This window comes from Melanotaenia boesemani, chromosome 19 (assembly GCF_017639745.1).
Source record: "Melanotaenia boesemani isolate fMelBoe1 chromosome 19, fMelBoe1.pri, whole genome shotgun sequence".
Classification (NCBI taxonomy): Eukaryota; Metazoa; Chordata; class Actinopteri; order Atheriniformes; family Melanotaeniidae; genus Melanotaenia; species Melanotaenia boesemani.
Window position 1 is genome coordinate 3,263,140 of NC_055700.1, and position 22,414 is coordinate 3,285,553.

A 22,414-nucleotide genomic window follows, 5' to 3' on the forward strand; every position below is an offset into this window, starting at 1 on the left:
ATTCTGCTATATTCACATTGAACAGCATTTACATTAAAGACCAAATACCCCAATAAAAACACATATAATCTCTTTTATTTGATACCTTAAGATCCCCTCTGAAAGGCTGGTGTATCCCTCTGTTTGAGATGCACTCCTTTGGGGACGCGGAGGTTGTTGGGTGTCCAGCAATAACCCTAACCCTGATCAGTGTTCCCAAACATAAAGTTTCAACAGATTCTGAGTCAATACACCTTTAAAAGTCCAAATGCTCCCTTTACGTCCATAAATAGGTGCGTCCATTACTAATGTCGGTGTCCCCATACTCTCATGTCTCCCTTACGTTGTCATGGTAACACATCCACTAGAGGGCAGTACAGAGTTCACCTCCATGTTGTGATTTCCATTTCAGACAATAACAAACATGGTGACAATAAAGGTGATCACGATAAAGTTTATTTTCCGAAAGAGATATAATAAAAAAGGCAGCCATGAAATACATTACATAACTTCTTTTGTGTTCTTTTCGCTGGTCTCACATCAGCTTTGCTGTTCAACACTGCCCCCCTGGTTTCCGGTAGTACTGCTCCATTAGTTGCATCAGGTTATGCATCCATAAGCTCTCTGAAAACAGACCAAATTACACTCACAATAGATACAGAAGAAGGACTGACTGACGGCTCTGTATCTGTCTTTATCGTATAAATGGGCCTTAAATCTGCTCACATTCACATCTGCAGCCAGATGTCTGCTTTAATGTCAGATCTGGAGATTCTTCCAGAAAGTAGCTTCTTTCGAAAGTTTACCAAATGCTTATTTTTTCTTTAATTTAGTAACTTAAGGGGTCTGAAGAGTCACTAAATTGATCAAAATGCAAGAATGTAATTTGCTCCTTGAATCAATAACATAAATTAAGTTCACAGACTGATAGCAAAGGTAAACCGTAGTGACAGATGGAGCTCACTAACGGCATTCCCAATCACAGAAACATGCGCTCCATCCGAGGTGTCTGCTGGTGCGTGACCGTCGGCCATTTAAAGAATGACTTAATGTCCAGGAGTAAATGACTGAAGCCTAATTAGGTATTGTGAGGATATAACATGGCCATTAGCTGAGTCATAACCCCGACTGTGTCTCTGTGAGCCTCCACCCTTGTTCACCATCTCACTGTGAAAGGAACGTAGCGTGTTATTTTCCTCCCAGCTGTGGAGGGATGGATCACACGTGTTGAATTGAGAGTCCTCTTATATGAAGCATAGGTTGTAAACTTTAATAATTCCCCAGAGGAAACTGTTTTCTCAGATTAATTCATTATTTCAACACAATAAAAAACAGGCTGTGCTGCAGAAATTTTAGTTCAAGGTGATGAGAGAAAGAATCAGATTCACATTCCTACTTTTCCACAGGTCCTGGTTGTGGTGTTCGTAGAAGGATCTCAGGGCTCAGCCGGAGGGAGGAGTGTGTCTGTTTTGAGAGGTTAAGTGTTTCATTTGCCCGTTTATTTCAGACAACGGGGTTCTCAGCTGGAAACAGGTGGAGTGCTCCCTCCTGATTGGGAATTGGCTTCAGGTGGAGGAGTTTAAGTATCTGGGGTTCCTGTTCATGACTGGTTGGGTGTGATGGAGAGCTAAGTCAAAAAGCAAAGCCCTTGATTTGATGGTCTATCTATGTTCCAACCCTGATTAAAAGAATGAGAGAATGAAAGCGGCTGAAAGCTTTGGAAGGTGACCAGGCTCAACCAGAGAGATCAGGTGGGCAGCTGACACTAGGTCTGGAGAACCTGGGTTCAAGTCCCTGGTCTGGCAACTAAGGTAAACCACTGTGGGTCCCTGAGCAAGGCCCTTAATCCCCAACTGCTCCCCGAGTGCTGGAATCTAGCCTGGCAGCCTGCTGCTCCTAGCAACGAGGATGGGTTAAATACAAAGAAAGAATTTCCCAGCTGGAATTAATAAAGTAGAATAAATTGAACATTAAAAGGAGTAGGCTAAGGTGGTTCGAACATCTGATCAGGATGCACTGGAGACCCTAGGGCAGAGCAGGACTTGCTGAGAGGACTGGATCCTGATGTGGTAGTAGGGCGATCAGGTCTGGTCTGCTGTCTGGTGGGGGTGGTAGACTGGATCCTGATGTGGCTAGCTCCACATTGGGAGGTGTGGGGCAGCTGATACTGGGTTTGGGGTCTGTCTCCTGATCTGTGTCCTTCCTCTTTACTTTTCTTTCCTCTATTAAATCAGACTGATTCCAGGATATGTTTCTCCACATTTTCATGCTGTAGCTACTTTAAAACCACCTAGCAGCCTTGCTAGCCTGCTGTTTAAATGAAACTGCTAAGTAACATGGACACTGAGGTTCTCTTTCAGCATCTTTATAGTTTATTTTTAGCGTCATTAACAACATCAGGTTAATAGCCTCACATAATATTAGTTGTACAAAATCCCAGCCAGACATCAATATTTTTAAAGAATGAATAATTAGGAAACTAAAATTGACTCAAAACTGGTGTAGTGATACCGGTGTTCAATGCATGTCCTATAGCGATCTGTCAATTACCTGAGGTGGCACCTGGGGTGTCCGATCAGATTTCTGAGGTAGTCACCTTGGCCCTCTCTCTAGCTCCAGCCCTCAAACCAAGGAGAAGAGCTGAGATTAAACAATAGTTTGCATATATCTGCAGTTTAAATGGTGTGTTATGGAAACGTAAACAGTCCCATGGATTTGGAGCAGCAACTGGATAAACTGGATCCCTCTGTGTTTTAAACTGGATCTTGGAACATCTAAGACAAACTGACTGGTTGATCACAGCGCTGTAACAGAGACGTGGATGTTACGATCTGTTAAAAAAAGATAGATCCAGTCCAGGTAAAAATGTAAAGGTCCTTTACAGCATCTTTAAAATCAATCCAGAAACGGACTGGGAGCCAGCGAGGCTTCACTTTAAGCTCGACAAAGCTGACCTGAGCAACTGGAACCAGGTGTTAAGGTCATTTAGATGATTGAGAATTCATTGCAGCGGATTATCAGTGTTAAAGAACATAAATGGACCTGGATGTCAACCACAAAATGATGAAAAGGAATATAACACATACACATATAAAATGTAAAAAGCATTTTGTTAAAATGGCCTTGGGGTACTCAACAAGTGAGAAGGGAACTAGATTAAACAAAATCTCCTCTCAGTCGAGTATAAGCCAAACCTTTGATCTGGACCCGAGGGTTCAAGTCTTGACAACAGAATGTTTTGATCCACTTTATGAAAGTCTGCAAGTCTAACGGCAGTAAAACAGCAGAGTTTCCTGAGTCAGCAGCCACGATCTGATGTATTCCTGTTCCCCCAAAGCTGGTGGAAAGCCTGAGTTCCTTTATTACATCCATTGTCCAGAATTCTCGCGCCATCCAAGTCAATGAGTGAGTCACTTTTATCTCTTCTTTTGAAAAACTCTTTGTTGTCTGGTTTATCTTTTATCACACCCCCAGCCATCTCTGCGTACTGCAGGGGTGTTGCTGTGATAACTTGCAAAAAAAGAACAAATCTTCTCACCAGCAGAACCAGAAGCGATGCAGCTTAAAACAAAACAAATAAAACAAGCAAGTTTGACCATAAAAAGCATGAAAGATGAGAGACAAAGAGGAGCTGCTGTGATGTCCTGATTCCCAGCTGCCTGCATCAGATTATCTTTTACGGAGTTTGATCAAACTGATAGATTGGTAGAAAAATGATGAAGGTTCCAGGTTTGAAGTTAGCTGCTGTTTAACCACTGCAGAAGGATGCAGGAGGCCTGGCGGGTGCAGAGAAAAACGTAAGGTGTTCCTGCAGATGCAGCATGTTTTCTATGGTTTATGAACCTTTAGTGAAACATGCTTTACACATGTCTTCATTCCTCATACTTAAACTCTTTTTGCTTTTATACCCCGACCATCACAGATGGAGTGGCACTTCCTCATGTTGATGTGGGGTTAAATTTAATTGAGTTTCTTTTCCAGTTTGATTACACAGAAAGGCCCAGAAGATCGAGTCAAGGCAGCAGTGATGTAATGCAGGTGTAACTGGTGAACGACAGCAGGAAGAAGGTAAAAGATGACAAGCTGCACCTCCTCCTAACCTGCCCACGCCTCTCTGCGACTTCTTATGTCAGCTTAGTACAACAACGCTCGCCGTCAGGTGAATGAAAGAAGTTTAAACGGAGTGAAGACGTGAGGAGACCTGCAGCTAGGAGATGTGCTGCATCAAAGTGGGTTATTAGGATCATCAGTCTGACAGGTTTTTCTCAAGACTGTGATGAAACCACACGGCAGCGATGATGTCAGCCTTGCAAACCAGCTACAGCGTGAGGATCAGACAGGTTAAAGCTCGGATGGAGAACAGACTCCGATTCATACAAGACTTATTCACAGCTCTGCATCTTAACGGTGCAAGGAAGGAAAACAATGATGCAAATTAAACACAATTATTTCCATGAAATACTTCAGATGTGAATCAAAAAGCTTCAGTTGGAAACGTGAAGAAGAAAAAGTGTCACAATGAAGCTCCTTAAAGTAAAAAGTTAAAAGATTTAATTGGGTAAAAACTGGAAAACTGTCATAAAGTTTTTGTTACTTTGAACTTCAAATTTAACTTAAGTGATAATTTGTTAAGAAATGTCGATAAATCTTTGAGTACATTGTTTTTTGTTCAGTCAGACTTAAATGGATAAGAAACTGGAAAAACCTCAGCTGGGTTTGAATGTTGGCAGATTTTTGTGGAAAACAAAAACGTAAGTAAGTGAGATGCGTTCAGGAAACAAGTAAAATCCTTACAAGATAAAAATACAAAGCTCTTGCTTCTGGCAAATTAAAATATTTTACAGAACTGACATGATGTTTGCTCTGTTTTATTAAACAGCTGCAACTTAAACAAATATTCATTTTTCATTTGGAGCCACAAACAGAGAGATGCAGAATATTCATCTAAACATCCTGCAACCAGTTGAGCGTCTGCTGTTACCTCAGCCTGGTCATCGCTTCAGCTCATTTAGTCATGTTTAGGATGATTTTGCATCTCTCCTGTTGTCATAATTTCATATGTCTTTCTACAAGAAGACACATTAAAGGTCATGTCATGTGAACACTGACTATTCAGCACAGCTCCAGAGGAAAACCTTACAAGCATCAGATCCCATTCATACAACAGAACTGCAGGTAACATGTGTCCCATTATTTTCTATGACGGAAGCTGAGAGTGTTGCAGTGAGATCTGGTGACTGATACAAGGTGTGACAGGTATCTGCATCATAATGTGTGTGGGTGCATGAAAGAGATTTGAAACTGGATGAGAAGAGGGCCTGGAAACAATATTTTATTTCATTATACTCGGCTCCGTGCACACAGGAAGATGACTGGTAGAGAAAAACAGGCTGACAGTATCTATTACACAAAGCCTGCCGGATGTTCAACAATCATGTGCATGCAAACACGCAGCTGAAACACACTCGTATAATAATACACAAAGCAGCATAAAAAGTTTGCATGTAAATGTGTGAAAGAGTGAACCAATACTTAATATTGGTGCTATAAAATCACTCGTGGTAAGAGTTGGGTTGTGTTTGTGAGGTGAAAGCCTGGAGGGAGAGCAAAGACTCCTGCTGTGTTAATATGAACATCAAAGACGAACTGGCTGCTGCAGAACGCCGAAAACATCATGTCTGTTTAAAGAAATTAACTTTTGAAAAAACACACCTGCGGTTTTTACAGCTAAATACAGCTGCTGTTACTACTGCAACACTGTACAACCACAAGTCTTTAGCACCCCCCTTTTTCATTCAGCTCTGCCTTAATTCTTGCTTGCATAGATTCAAGAGGTTGGAAACATTTCTCAGAGGTTTTGCTGCATATTGTTTTGTGACATGGTGCATTATCCTGCTGGAAGTAGCATCAGAAGATGCTCCACTGTGGTCATAAAGGGATGGACATGGTCAGCAACAATACTCAGGTAGGCTGTGCTGGTTAAACCAGGCCACGTTGGTACTAAGGGGCCCAAAGTGGGCCAAGAAAATCTCCCCCCATCATTACACCAGCAGCAGCCTGAAGCGTTGATCCAAGGCAGGATGGATCCATGTTTTCATGATGTTTCCAGCAGATTCTGAGCCAAGCATCTGAATGTGGAGCTGAAATGGAGACTCATCAGACCAGCAACGTTTCTCCATCTTCTATTGTCCAGTGTTGGTGAGTGTGTGTGAACTGTAGCCTCAGTTTCCTGTTCTTAGCTGGCAGGAGACACCCGGTGTGTCTTCTGCTGCTGTAGTTCATCTGCTTCAAGGTTGGACGTGTTGTCTGTTGACCTTGGTTGGAACCAGTGCTTGTTGGACTTCCTGTTGCCTTTCTATCATCTCCAGTCCCTTTAGCCACTTATGGACTCAAAACACCGAGAAGATGTGTTATTTAAACGTGTTCAGATGATGTGACAATGAAAACCATGAAAATCCATCTGCAAACAATCTAAAAAAATTGTGTGAGTCATTGTTACTCCTCACACCACTCATAGTGTCTGATCTGTGGACATTTGTTTATACTATATTCCTGCATCATTAAGGACTTTCTTTTACTTCTTGTTCAAACCAAGAATTTTGCCGACAAGCTTTTTAAATGCCGATGACGCAACTGCATGTTCTCCACAACTTACTCAGCCTCCTTCTCCTGGGTCATCTTCACGTCATCTGGAGAAATCAGACCACATGTTCATGTTGCTGTGCACCATTTCCAGGTGTTTCTTGAGGTTACTTGTGCTATTTTTAGCTATAGTAGACAGTTACCTCAGCTCCCCAGCAGCACACACAGTGCATCTCACTGTGAGATACTCAAAATAGTGCAAGAATAACCCATTTCAGTCTTATTTATAAAGTACTTTATCAAACACACAAGAGCAACCCAAAGTCCTTTGCAGTGCCTTAAAACTAAGGGCTCTGCCCCCTGTTCTAGTACTTGAAATTCAAAGAATCTCAAGGACGCTGGCACTGTGGAAACAGGGATGTTGTAGGATGCAATGAGATGGGGCTAAACTATGAATGGCATTTAAGTGAGAATTTGCGCAGCAAAATAAAAGTGCATTGCAACCATCATTCCTTGATGAGATGAAAGCATGGATAAGTTTTTCAGTGTTACTTTGGGACAGAATATTCCAGATCTTTACAATATTCTTAAATAAAAAGCTGTTCTACTTGTGGAAGAAAAGATAATGTTCCTCATAGTGGTATGTGAAGTCATCTGAAGAAAGTATGCATGTTGAGAGACAATCTCTGAACTCGTGGCTTCAGATTTAGTTGAATTTAACTTGAAAATGAAACACTAACATCACAGAATACAATTGTATATTATGTGATAGCTTAGATTAACCCATTGGTACATAAATATGTATTTTACTCAATCTCCCTTACAAATACGTACACATTATACACTATTGGAAAGCTAAGATTCTTGAAATGTGGATGATGTATACCATTCCAGGCTGGAGATTCAGTAAACACATATTTTAGACCAGTTGCAAATGCTATTCGTTTTTGAAGCCATACTGTACTCCAGTAACTGATGCTGCAACAAAAACGCTCCTGTTGTATCAACAAGGGTCCAGTAAAAGTAAAGGATGTCTTTATCCATAAAAACACAACATTAAGTAACTAAACTGTAATTTAAATGGTTAAAAACATTAAAATCGTTTGAATGTTTGGTAGTTTTGAGCATAAATTAAGTGTTTCAAGAAATTAATTCCAAAAAAATCTAGAAAAAATAATGTGTAAGGTTGGATAGCAGTTTTTTGGAAGTGGACCCTTTTAAAAAAAATTTAATCTGTTATGATTTGAGAGGGTAAATTAAACCAACACTTCATGATTAATAGTGAGAATTTCCTTTGTAAATAATAACAACTGCTGGCAAATATTGAAATCTTTGGCTGAGAGAGTGTAAGTTTGGGGGCCACCACAGAGCAGGGTAGAGGGCACCCAAACGTCTAGCAGCGGCCCTGCTTCTCATTACAGCAGCCTGTTTTCTCTCAGATATGTTGCCCTAAACTAGGTTACATGTGGGCTAAGTGATGGGGACAGAGGGAAAAAGTGTCTTTCTATTTTTGTGCTGTGATTGTTCATATTTATGGACGTGGGGACATTTTTTGCGTCATTTAAAGACAGAAGGATCCTGCAGTGTCTGGACAAGGGAATGCGTTATGTCACTGAGGGTCCTTATAAAACTGGAAATCCAAATGTGTGTGTGTGTGTGTGTGAGAGAGAGAGAGAGAGAGAGAGAGAGAGGGAGAGTATGTGTGTTGGGGTTGGTGTTGGGTTTCCCTCTCCTCTCCTTCGGCTCGCGCCTCAGTTGCGCTGCCGGAGCGCACGGATGATGGTGTGGAGAACAGGACGACGCGCGCTGCTCGGTGTCTCCCGGGGCTTCCCATCTTCATTATAACGGGATTATAACTTCCGTCTCCGCGCTTCTCCCCTCTTCTGTGGGCTGGTTGCAAGCCGGCGGAGGCGGCGTTTTGACGTGAGTTCTGACATGCCTCTGCCACGCGCCCACGTCTCTCCACACCGGCTGCCGTGACACCTTGATGTTGCTCACACCTGGTTTACAAATATGATGAAATGGCAGCCACGGAAAAAGGTGAGTAAAGTGTGTATTTTGGGTGGGATGTGCTCCAGAGTTTTAGCAGAACGTTACTGACGCGTCTGGGCTTAAACACGCACAAAGAAAGCGCAGGCACGGACACTTTATGAAGGATAATCCGCTAATAGCATCCATTTTAGAGACACTGCTGCAGCATGACTGTATAGGATTATTAGAGGATTATATAGAAGTTGAAAAATTCCATTGAACTGCATGAAGTTCCCCTAAGCTCATTCACCATCAGAGAAACACTGGAAGTGGCTGTTGGACATGAAATAAAGGTCAGAGTCAGAGCTGCAGAGCTGCAGAGCTGCAGAGCAGGGAAACTGTTAGTGCAGTTCATCATTCCTGAAATACAGTGTAGAATAATCAGTCATATCTACATGCAAATCGTGCATGAACGTGTGATTCATTCAGAAGAGGGTCTGAGCCAAACTGAGTAATTCTGATTATCAGTTACCTGTTTACACCAGACTGCTGCTGCTCTTGTGTGAATGTGGATTTGGGTTAAAGCTTCATCGTTTTCTCATCTTTTCATTTCACTTCTTTTGGACAAATGCAGCTGCTGCGTGATCCGCTGCTCTAAAATCTGCCCCACAGACAGGACAGAGTTGCACGTTTTCAGGTTTCTGTGGATATTCATACTCGCAGTAGATAAATCCACAGTTTAACTTCAGTTACTCGGTTTTTCCTGCAACCCAACCGCATCCTAAATGTTTTGACTCTGTAGTTTACACATCTTGACAAATTATGTACATTTATGCAAACATTTTAGTTTTTTTTTTGTCTAATGATGTTTGTATAAGCTGTATTTTGGACAGACAGATAATTTATCAGGCTCCTACTAGTCCAAAAAGTCAGGGTTTCCCCAGTTTTGTCCCAGAATTATTATAAGTCAAAGGATTGGACACACCTACTTATTAACTCTGAATAAGATGCCTGTGTGCTTCCAGACATTTGACTAGTATTGTATATTTGGCAGAAAAACGACACAAAACAGTCAAAATGACTTCCAGAGACATAAAACACAATGCAAAATAAAGAATATGAACCATAAAATATCTATAATATAATACAAACTTAATACAAAGAGACAAATAATAGCTGCAAAGAGTTAGATAACAACCAAAATGTGACATAAAACATTAATAAGGAGATGCAAAAGAGATGTAAACTGACCAGTCAGTCACATTTTTAAGCTTGAAATTTTTAACTTGATCATGTTTTAATCCTGTTTTTTTAACCAATGTTCTTTCCTTTCCCTTTTTTTCTTGTATTTTGTAAAGCACTTTTAATCAAGTGTCATTGAATTGTGCTACAAATAAACTTGCATTACCTTGGATAAGAATAAAAACCATCAGGAGTAAGGAGAGAAATCTCACATCCAAAAGAATATGATGCAAACAAGAAAAAACTGGGTTACAAAACCTTAAAATAAGCTGATTTTCAGCTAAAACATTTCCAGGAGTGAGTCCTCATCTCAAATTCCTCCATTTCCACCACACTAACCTGAGGCTAAACACACTTCTGGGGGAAAACAGCCCAGATAGGGTGGTGGTACATGTGCTCATGTTTTTTCAGCATCTTTTGTCTCCATCATCTTACATACAGAGATGCAGAAGGACCACTAATGGTAAACGAACTAATGCAAAGCATCTGCTTAATGCACAACGTGACTCAGAAACTGCATCTACATGTTTGTTTGTGTCTCTTCCAGTTTGGATTTCTTAATTAAACAAATAAGGGGCCTTTTACTCTAAATGTTTGTGAACCAGAAACAGTCCCTGAAACATCTCAATCCCTCCTCAAATAAAAACAAATCAGCCCAAATATAATTTGTATAAAGCTGCTCTTTGTTTGTGAATTCTTGCCACAATGCCGTCACCATTTAGACTGAATTTAAACTGGTCTGACAGGTTAGGAAAGTCTCTGATGCTAGAAGTATTTACTCAGAATTGGGTTTTTTATTTTAAATAAAATTGTTTTAATAAGTTGTCTTTCAGTAAAAGCTTCACAGTGCTGCACGCATGTGTTCATAAATGTATAAACAACAGGATTATACACAAACTGTAGCTGTCTGAATTAATGTTATGAGGACAGAAATGCATCTGTGTCTAAGCACTGAATTAGCTGCAGGTTATCGTTTACTGCAGCTCAAAGCAAATCAGTTGCTAAATGCATCTTGTCTTTAGGCGCCTTTTCCACGAGAAGGGCTTTCAGTGTAAAAGCAGCCCCCATCATCATGCAGGAAAATCTGTTTGTGAAGACGGTTGAGATATTTTAAAACCTCCTCCGTCTGCAGAGTGGGTAGCATGAACCAACGAGGGTAAATTTGTTTCTGGCTCAAAGATCACAGGCAGCTGCAGATTCTCTGGAAAGAGTGTGAGCCCTGATCTTGAAGTGGTTAATCCAGATTTAAAGACTGAAGAGCTCCCAGTGGGGAGAAGTTCCCCTCTCCTCCAGTGTGGGGTGTTAACAGATGAGGCCAAACCATCAGCTGTTAGCGCTCTAATGGTATTGACGAGGGGAGGCAAGGAACTGCTGATTTGGCCTGTATAATCCTGTAGATTGAATGCATTTGGGCCACAAATCTTGTATTTCCAACCCATTTTGTTGGCGCCCCGCTCCCTCCAGGGTCCTGTTAACAAGATTAACTGGTTAACAGGTGTAACTAAAAAGTAAAATGTTGAATAGATACCTTCCTCAGTTATAAGTTTATGAAGATAAAACAGTAAAATTCTTATCTGGAAACATTTTGTCTGTGAACTAGACAAAGCTGTGACTCCTAATATATGCAAAATGTCCACATGAGACGAGCCATGATGATTCCTAACCTTAACTAAGTGAATTTTGAGTCCAAAAGCTAGCCGAACCAAACGGCGAGTGAAGGGAAAGCTGTAGAAGAAAAGAAACATAAAAATGTGTTCCAGACTCGTTTGATGGCACAGCGACATGTATTTTGTAGATTTCTGGAGCTGTCGCTGCATAGCAGCGCTTCGAGGCTGAAACACCCCATCATACAACTTTTCCTTCCAGGACGGCTCTTGATGTTACAGCTGAGTTCTGCTTTACGCACCACGTCACACGCTAGCAAGCAGATATAAACACACTGGCCGTTTTGAATGCGCACCGTGGCTGATTCAGCAAAGAAACACCAGAAGACGTCAGAGGAAGAGAGGACAGGGACAGAGCAAGAGATGAGACAATAGTCATCATCAGACTGACTTTACTGGCTGCAGAGATGTGACAGTACAGGCAGGATACAGGATGGATCCTGGATCAGCCATCGATTGGGGGGGGGGGGCACTTGCTGAGAAAATCTGCCAATGTTTCATAGTGCTTCTTTAACACTGGAGACACTCTTTTATGTGACTTTTTTGTGTTTCTGTACATGTCACATTGAAGAATGATTCAAAAGATAATGTTTCATGACTTTCTCCTGTGTACTTATCAAAAGTTAATTATTTTATTGAAAGTGTCAACACATCCAGTCATGTGGTGAAGACGACTTGCTGAAGTTCAAACTGAGCCTCAGAATGAGGAAGAAAGAGGATTTTAGTTATTTAAAACATGGCCTGGTTGTTGGTCTGAGTATTTACTGGGATGTTTACACACCCAACCATCTCTAGGGTTTACAGAAAATGGTCTGAAGAAGAGCGAGCAGCAGTTGTCTGGACCAGAATGCAGCAGAAGACACACCAGGTGCCTCCTGCCAGCTAAGAACAGGAAACTGAGGCTACAATTCACACACACTCACCAACACTGGACAATAGAAGATGGAGAAACGTTGCTGGTCTGATGAGTCTCCATTTCAGCTCCACATTCAGATGCTCGGCTCAGAATCTGCTGGAAACATCATGAAAACATGGATCCATCCTGCTCTGGATCAACGCTTCAGGCTGCTGCTGGTGTAATGGTGGGGGGAGATTTTCTTGGCCCACTTTGGACCCCTTAGTACCAACGTGGCCTGGTTTAACCAGCACAGCCTACCTGAGTATTGTTGCTGACCATGTCCATCCCTTTATGACCACAGTGGAGCATCTTCTGATGCTACTTCCAGCAGGATAATGCACCATGTCACAAAGCTCAAATCATCAGGATTTTCTCCGTTATCAGATAAATTTAACTTGATGCTTCAAGTAGCTGAGCCAGACTCCACATTATCTCTCACAGTAAGATATCAGAGGCAGTTAAAATATAATTTCAAAGCTGGTCATGAAGGTTTTGAAGATAATTTAGGTCTGGATAAAAGACTCGGGCTTTCATATGATGGATGTGGAATGTGGTCTGAGTCTCCGTGGACTCGGTGCTGTGACTGAGCTGAGAGATGTGCTTTAAGCCTGAGCTGATTTTGAAGAAGCGCTGCCTGGTTTTCCCTGTGAAGACTCCATGTGGGCCTGACATCTCACTCTGGTTTTCATGCCTGGAGATCCACGCGGGGTGACGAAGGCCCCAGAAACAGACTCAGCAGACCACGGCTTTAGATTTGTTGTTTGTGATTAAAAACATTTAAATAACCATAGTTATGAGGATAAAAGCTGTTTGGATGTTTCTGAATTCTCGGTGAAGACAGAGGGAGGAGGTCGCTGTGGAACCAGGCACGCTGTATTCATTTCAGTCAAATTGTATGATGCCATAAAATCAATGTTCTCTTTTTGCTCAGCACCTTGTATCACAAATTAGAGCTGATGTTTGCCTGCAAACACACAGACGTTCACATGAAGCACACACACCTGCAGATGCCTTCTAAGGCTTCTGGGTCATCTTATCTAATGAATGAATGAAATGTATGGAGGGAAAATAAGGAGTGAAGGTGGAGGTTGAAAGACAAATGAAAGTGATGAACGTGGAAATGAAAGGGGACAGATCTGTGTCAGTCGGATTCATGTAGAAGAGGAGAAATGGAGGAGGAACAAGCAGAAATAGCGATTAAAGATAGACAATGGCTTTGGTAGTATTTGATATATTCAGGTGTGTACAGAATCTTCATGTTTGTCCTCATTTGTGTCTGATTTATGGATATTTTTCCCTCCTTGACCCATATAGTTTTATTTTAGGGTGTTTAAAATTAATTTGCCTTATAATGTTAGTAAACTGAATTATCATTTGTATTTGCTGAAATGGATTTTTGGAGCTTTCCTCTTATGTGTTGTGTTAGGTTTACCTCCTGCTCTAGTTTCACATCAGTTCTTATTTGGAGTTTGTTCCACCTTCACAGGAAAATAAGCTTAACATGAGTAAAAACACTTCAGACTATAGTCAAGACAAATAATCTGTCCATGCAGTAAAATAATTACACTTTGGAAGTTTTCCTGAAAAAAGAAAATATACCTTGACTTTAGAGAAGTGAGAAACATCTTAAAACAAGTTGTAAAACATTCATTTCAAATCCCCTATTAAGTGAAAAAACACAACTAGCCTGTTAATTCTTATTTTCAGTGTAGTTTCTTTCTCACTTTGAGAGAAAAGCCGATTCTTCTTAACACTGTAATGCCTTTTGTTTCTGAGACCTTTTGCATCACCTTATGGTAAAAACTTTGTTCAAAACTCTGTGTTCAGTCTGATATTTGTCTTCTGCCGCCTGGTGGATACAATAATAATACAGTAATGCACTACAATAATTTTGAGAAATCACACGGTAATAAATGGTAAATAAAGGCAAGGCAAAGTTATCTGTATAGCAAATTTCATGTACAAGACAATTCCAAGTGCTTTACATAAAACATTACAGCAGGGTGCACAAAGCAATACAAGTGTGTAAAAAATAAACTACAGAAATAAAATGAATTAAATAAAAACAGAAAGAAAATGCTACAATAAAATAGATAAAATGCAAGAACTAAAGTTCCATCATGGGGAAAGACTGTTAAAACAGGATCAAGTTTAAAGATTCAAGCTTTCAAGATTCAAGATTCTTGCACCATTAATCCCCTGCACATTAATATTTGACTCAACAACAGGAAAAGTGGCTCATCCTGCCTCTTTAAGCACAAATGCATTTTCCCTCCAATGAAATGCATTTATCAGATTTCAGCAGAACTGTTGCAGAATAATGGGCGGTGTTTGTTCAGGCTACATTAGAGCTGACCAATCAGAGCAGAGGCTTTCTTTTGTTTGCCTTTCCAACCAGTAATCACTCCTTCAGGGACAGTTTCACATGTCCTCATGTAGAGACACACTCGCGTCCCAGGACGAGGATGAATAGATACTGCCTCTTTACAGTTTCACAAACGTCTGTGAGACTGGGTTGAATTATTGCTGCGTCTGTGCCAAGCAGCTAAATATTCATGTTCTAAGACTCATGCAAATACGTCTTAATATTTAGAATTTATACAACTTTGGTGTAAGTTTGCATGAATTTATCCTGATCTATACCTGTGTATGTTGTGTTAGCAGCAGGTAGATTTCGTATTTGGTGAAAACAAATGAAGAGTAATGTAATTTCTAGCAGACTTCAGGGTAAGAAGGATTTTGGAGATTTAAGCCTCCGTCACTGAAATGAAATCCCACTTTTATAATGTGTGATGTGGAACTTTGATCCTGAGCTGTATTAAATAAAACTTGCATAAAAGAATTATTGGCCGACACCCAGGAGTTTGAAGCTTGACCGTAGGTTGACTTTATCTGTTATATTTTAGTTTATAAATGAGAAGCTTCCAGTTCTTCCTCTGCCTCTGGAGTGTTGTTGTTTACCTGATCGTAACATTTCATGGCAGCACACTGGCTGTTATATGTTTACTTACAATGCAACTAAGCTGCTTAAAGCTGCACTCCTGCTTCCGATTTAAGACTTAACCCACCATCTAAAAACACTCTTAGTGCAAGGCTTCACTCACATATTGTTAAAATGTGCCCACCAAATAATCACCACATTCCTTTCTAATCCAGAGCAAAGATGCTCTGCAGGCTGAAACTGTTGTGCAGCGTCTAATGATGAAAACCTAAAGGAAGGAAACCCTCCTAACAAACATAAATGCTTTGTGACTCCTGTAGTTTCTTCCTTCGTGTAGCAGACAGACATTTTAAAAACAGGAACATGATCCTGTTTAATCTGACTGATTCACTTTGATTAAAAAAGTCAAATGTCAGCATACGGATCTGCAAACTCTGTTGGTTTTCACTTTTCAGTTCAGGTTGAGTTCTATTTACCCCTTAAAACACCACCGCTTATATCATCATTAGTTTATTAGTGACTACAGAAGTTTTCAGGCATTTATGTCCCATCCAGGAGGTTTACAATCCAGCCACTAAATGTAGTTTTATTCAGAGACTCTATGTGGTAAATCCACAATGATCCATGATAACACCATTATTTATCACATTTCATCATAAAAAGATGACTATCATGATGATGGACATGATGATGAAGCCACTTCCTGTCAGACTTTCCACCAATCAGAGAGCTTAGATTGACGGTAACGTCCAATCAGGAGCAGCCAAAGATCAACCAGTGAGCAGAAAGTTCTATGTGTGTGTGAAAAGAAGAAAAATAATGCTCCTCTATGGCTGGAATAAAGCCAAGAAGACGTTTCTGATCCACGGATGGTTTTCATGACAGTCAAACAAATTGCCTGGAAAACCTGCAGGTCAGGGACACGTCAGGGAAGAGACAAGAAGAAACACAAATAATGTATTCATATATGGAGAGTAAAGGGAGAGGAGAGGAGGTGTGATGGGAGTCTGGGCTTAGCCATGATGAGAAGTGCATTTAAAGTGTCTTCTGATGCTTCTTTTTCCTCTTTGAATTCTAGAAACTGAAAATGTTTATGCATAAAGGAATTCCCTGAGTGCTGACCAAAGCCAGACTTTCCCTCTCTGCCTCCGTCAGAGATGCTGTGCATCTCCAAGCTGAGAGGACAGCACTCCGCCAGGAGCTTGTCATGTTGATAGAGCTGCACGACTCCAATATCCTCAGGACATGTTTTCCCTGTTTCTGTCCTCCCAATATACCTCTCGGTTTATTTCACGCCTGTCACAGTGTCCGCTTGGAGAGATACTGTCTCTTACTGAGCTCTAATCTGTTCTAGGGATGATGTTATTCCTATACTTTCTCCTCTTGTTTTAGCTGCCCCTCCATTTCTTCCTTTTACTGCTCCCTGGGGAGGCGGACTGAGAATAAAACAGTTTTCCTCTCATAGAAGCAGAAAATAGACAACAGAAGGCCCATGTGTGCCGTCACTTCACCCACAGCCCCCACTCTTGTGTTTATCTTGCTTTACGTTAGTCTTTAACCTGGTTTGAAAGCGACACTGCCATCACACATCATCACACAACCTCTCTGTAGCTCTTCTACTATACTTCACAGCTGCTGAGCCAGAACAGATGTGCAGAAACATCAGCACAGCTTCACTTCATCTGTCTGTAATGACTATTTTTTCATCTGTGAATGTGCTTAAAATGTGTGTACACTGGGTTTTTTATTCAGTCAAGGGAGTGTTTTTATTCCTACGCCCTCTTAAAGTGGCTCTTTTCACTGGCTGTGAAATACTTTCTCACTTGCTGCCTCGATGCAGAGTATTTAATGTAGTCAGAAAGTGATGTAGCTTTTTTGTGATCTTTTTTCCTCTCAGCTGCATCCTCGGTGAACGCTCCACAGCAAGGAAATGCGAGTCTTGTGCTGTGTGTCCCTAAATCACATATGCTTCCATATGCATGCGTATGTGTGCTTAGCTTTGTTTCTGCTCCTGTGCGTTATAGCAAACAAATGGGATTTAGCCAGTTGGAGTGAGCTTGGAGGGAAATATATCCTCTTCAAATGGTTTATTTATGTAAATGAGCTCTGTGGCACATGAATGAAAGAGAAGCCAAGGTCATTATATCGTCTGTGAAACACACCATAATCTACAGGAAAAGCGATTTTTGTGACGTTTTCTTTCATTTGAAAACAGCCTCTTAGATGGTTTGTGGCTGCAGCTTATCATAACCTGTAGCTTCAATTTTAGTGACGGGTGTCTTTAGTGGCCATTAAAATTATGATAGCAAGTCATAAAGTCCATGTAGAGAGGCGTTCAGGGTGGATGGAGGAGTATACAGACATTAGACCACATTGGGTTTTTTATTTTGAAAACATGACCAAGACAATAAATTTTTTTTTTTCTTGATCATACAGTATTTTGAGTATAGGCATAATATGTTATAGCATTTAACATGTTGTTTAATTTGTGCAGTGCAGGTTAATGAACATAAGTACAAAACTGCATGATGTAAACATCCCAGATTATCGCAAATTATGCTAATTTTCCTCCGTAATTCACCTGCAACCATTTTGCATCCAATTTTTTAAACTAAAAAATGTCTGACTGCTTCATGCATGAAACATTAACTTCCCAGCTGATTCTCTACTAGATATTTAGCAGAAACACCACCAAATGGGCTGAAAACTGGCTAGGAACTGGCTGGAAACTGGCTGGAAACTGGCTACAAACAGCCTGGAAACTGGCTACAAACTGGCTGGAAACTGTTGCAGCTGAGTGTGAGGGCGCTCGGGCTACGGGCAACCCAGATGGTTGAGAGGAGGCTCCTCTCCTGGGGACTCCCAGCACAGAGACAGCTGAGAGGCAGGTGAGGACACTGGTCACTCTGTATGACCCACCTTCCTCTAATAGTCCTGCTGGGCATGGTGGGGCCCGGTTAAAAATCCGCTTGGCTAGATTGGACCTAGAAGCCCGTGAGAAGGCCCAGGCTTGCCAAGCTCAAAAGGAGTTCGACCTGAGAAAACTGGATATTGAAGCTGACAAAGCTGTCAGACTGTGTAGACTGGGGCTGGAGGCTCAAACCCAGGCACCACCCTCTTCTGCTGCTGCTGCTGCTGCAGCTTCTTTGGTGAGCAGATGTATTCCCTTGGTACCTAATTTTAAGGAGGGGGAGGTAGATTCATATTTTGAATACATTGCTAGTACATTACAGTGGCCCAGTGATTTGTGGCCCTTATTATTGCAGTGCAAGTTAACTGGGAAAGCTCAGGGAGTGGTTCCAGCTCTGCCATTAAAGGACAGTCTGAATTATGTAACAGTCAAAGCCACCGTCCAGCTTGTTCCTGAAGCTTACCGACAGAGGTTTTAAACATCTGAAGCAGTCTGTTGGACAGACCTACGCTGAGTTTGCTAGAGAGAAACATCCTCTTTGAAAAATGGTGCACTGCTTATAAGGTACAGGACAAGCAGGAGATGAGGTCCGCATCCGCAGCTTAAGAGACACAGGGGGTTCTCAAACTCTTATTTTGGCTGATGCCTTTCCTTTCTCTACAGCTTCCTCATGTGGATATAATGTTGTGATACAAGGTATAGAGATGGGATATGTGTCTAGGACAGTTCATAGTGCGATTGTGACACCAAGGAGGTACCACAAGAAGGTGATTTCACTAGCACATGAAAGTCAGTGGATACTTAGGGATGGCAAAAACTTATCAACTGCTGTTAAAGCATTTCTTTTGGCCCGGAATGAAATGTGATGTGGCGTGTTTTTGTAACAGTTGTCGTGTGTCAGGTGGTCGGTAAGCCAGGCCAGGTTATGAAAGCTGCACTGATGTGGAGATGTTAAAACTCTTCATCAGGAAGTCATCTGCAGCCTGGTTTGTGCTTTGACACGTTTCCAGTTTGCACTCACATCTCATCATCAGCTCTATTTTCTTTTGTTCTTGGTCTGAAAGAATAACTAATGACTAAAATGTAATCATGTCACAGGAAACATTAACAAACAGCACATTTCTCCTGTAATCTCAGCCTTTTCAAACAGCTACTTCTCTCCTCCCTCCTCCTCAGTGTGTCAGTAATTCATCTTCTCCGTCCTTGACATTGTCTTGTTTATGTGTTCTCAGCTATTTTTCTTTGATTCTCTCCATTCCTGGCAAAGGCATCACAGTTTCCAGCGGCCTTTTTATTTTAAACTGGCTACAAAGCAGACGAGAGCGGCCTGAGAGGCGGTGAGCACATCTGCAGACATGCCGTGCACATACAAGTGCTGGACTTCAGCTCAGAGAAACAGGCGCCTGCAGTCAAGGTCTTGCTTACTTAATAGAGTGAGAGGAGGGGAGTCGTGCAGCAAATGGGGGAGAAAGGAGAAATAATAGCAGAGGGGGGAGGCAGAGAAGGAAAGACTCGTCTGTGCCATGATGGGAATACCAGAAAGAAAGGGATAAAGTGTGTGTGCATTGGTAGCTGAAACTATTAATAGTATCATACCTGCTTCCAGTCTCAGTGGAGCTGACCCACCAGTGCCGGGCGCCACTTATTTCATGGAGATTTGCTTCTGTGTTTAAAAAGTTCTTGTTTACAGTGTTTTTCTGCATGTATTTCAAGGCTTCTGATTGTTTTACAGTCACTTCAGTGGATCTTTAAACCTCCTGAAAATGACTCTTTGAAACCAACTTGTCGGAGGCTTGTATGAAGTGAAGCTTGCAGATGTTGGAAAACTTTGAGGCTTCTTTCTGTCCTGTTTCTATCTTCACAAAATAAAGTTTATACATTAGAAGTACTGCTGGTGTAAAGAAAACTTTTAAAGATAGTCAGGGAGCTGGGGAGCCATCCCAAACTGAGTCCAACCCAAGGATTGTTCAGACATGGCCAGAAGGGCTTCTTCATTTTCCTGGTTTCCATGACAACGGCTTCTGCCACTATGATTAAAGAAGTGTCAGTGACTTCATATTTTCTAAAAAAAAAAAAGAAAAAAGAAAAGTGCTTCGAGCAGCAGCAGGAAAAGAGAAAAAATATTTTTCTTCAAGTTTTCTGAACCAGAAGCTTGGGGGGGAAAAAAAGTGACTTTAGGGTCTGCAGCACGTCCACAGGGGTTTCCTTTATTCGTTAATGCTTCCAAACTGCAGCAGAAATGAAGACAAAGGCTGAGCAGGAGGTTTTTAATGATGCAGCCCATTTTTTATTATATTTCAAGATTTTTTTAATAATAATAATTATCATAAATTTATGGTGCTTTTCAGGAAACTCAAACAAAAAACAAATAAAAATGCAAAACATTCAAAAACCTCAATCAACAAAATCAAAAACAATAAAAATTCTTAGGAAACGTCCTCACAGAAAATCATTTTAGATCATTAAAATAATTAAAGGCGGCTCTGAAAAGACATGTTTTGGTGATTTTTTTTTTTTTACAATATCAGTTAACAATGTCAGTCAAATACACACATGGACTAAACTGTTGGTATCCTTCGGTTAATGAAAGAAAAACTCACAGTGGTCACAGAAATAACTTGAATCTGACAAAAGTAATAACAACAAAGCTTCTGGGAGAATGTCCTATGGACAGATGAGACAAAAATGGAACTTTTTGAGCTCTATGTTTACAGATGTAAAAATGAAGCATAAGAAGAAAAGAACACCGTCCCTACTGTGGAACATGGAGGAGGTTCTGTTATGTTCTGGGCTGCTTTGCTGCATCTGGTACAGGGTGTCTTGAATCTGTGCAGGTACAATGAAATCTCAAGACTATCAAGGGATTCTAGAGAGAAATGTGCTGGCCAGTGTCAGAAAGCTTGGTCTCAGTCGCAGGTCATGGGTCTTACAACAGGACAAAGACCCAAAACACAGCTAAAAACACCAAGAATGGCTAAGAGGAAAACATGGACTATTCTAAAGTGGCTTCTATGAGCCCTGACCTAAATCCTATTGAGCATCTTTGGAAGAAGCTGAAATATGCCGTCTGGAAAAGGCTCCCTTCAAACCTGAGACAACTGGAGCAGTTTGCTTATGAGGAGTGGATCAAAATACCTGCTGAGAGGTGCAGAAGTCTCATCGACAGTTACAGGAATCGTTTTATTGCAGTGATTCCCTCAAAAGGCTGTACAACAAAAATTAAGTTAAGGGTACCATCATTTTTGTCCAGCCCTGTTTCATGAGTTTAGTTTTTAATAATTCTGTTGAAGCATGATTGAAAAGCAACGTCTGACTTTCATTGGTTAAATTTAATAGAATTTTTATTTATTACTTTTGACCATTGTGAGTTTTTCTTTCATTAACCGAAGGGTACCAACAATTTTGTCCATGTGTGTAGGAGGGAGACAGGTTATTGAGAGCTTTCAATCTGAGGAAGAGGATTTTTAATTGAATTTGTTGTGGAACAGGAAGCCAGTGGAGTCTCTGTAGGACAGGGGTGATGTGGTCATGGGAAAAGGTGTGAATGAGGAGATGAACAGCAGGGTTTTGAATGTACTGAAGCTTGTTTAAAACTTCTCTAAAAGAGTTTTGTTTAGCTGTGCTGAAGGAAAATTGGCTCTTTGGATTGTGACTGTTGCAGACCCCTGGTATAGGCTCCAGACTGAAAATGGCCCAGGTGACTGGAAGTGCCCGGGAGTAGGTACATTAATTCATAATTCATGGTACTGTCCTAAAATACAGGGCTTTTAGACATTTGTTCATCACTGCATTCAGGTAATAGCTGACAGAGTAGAGGACCCCTCTACCTTGAACAACACAACTGTATTTCTTCCCATGATTACCTCAGTCATATTTCAAGGTTTTATAGGCTATTCAACAGCGGAAGTCAGTAACAACATGTACCATCAATCTCACACTGGCATGTCCTTTTATTCAGAGTGTCTACATAAAATAGTGTTTCCTTTACTCAGATAGGTAGATTAGAACAAGACCGATTAAAACAGGGTGGATTTATTCACCATATTATCAGCCCATAAAGAAAGTTATTCAGTTCAGTCCCCTCCAGGTGAATGAGACATGAAATTGGAGACATAATGTGAATTTGAACACATCTTTCTGTTAAGTAATTTATGAAAAAGTATAGAAATTGATATTTCTGTTGTATGAATACCAATAAATTTACTTTGCATTTTAATTTTCAGTTG

General features: G+C 40.9%; 1 protein-coding gene across 3 annotated transcripts in view; it reads left to right on the top strand.

Annotated features, from left to right (window-relative positions):
• The window catches only part of ttc28 (tetratricopeptide repeat domain 28), a 147,228-nt gene that overhangs the window by 30,390 nt on the left and 94,424 nt on the right, over nucleotides 1–22,414 (top strand). The window contains exon 1 of one of the 3 annotated variants that reach the window (XM_041969194.1): nucleotides 8,342–8,601. The exons of the other annotated variants lie outside the window; for them this stretch is intronic. Within the exon in view, the coding sequence (XP_041825128.1) occupies nucleotides 8,575–8,601 (27 nt within the window). The 5' untranslated portion in view covers nucleotides 8,342–8,574. Of the gene's footprint in view, nucleotides 1–8,341; nucleotides 8,602–22,414 lie in introns of those variants that run through there. 3 annotated transcript variants of the gene reach the window in all.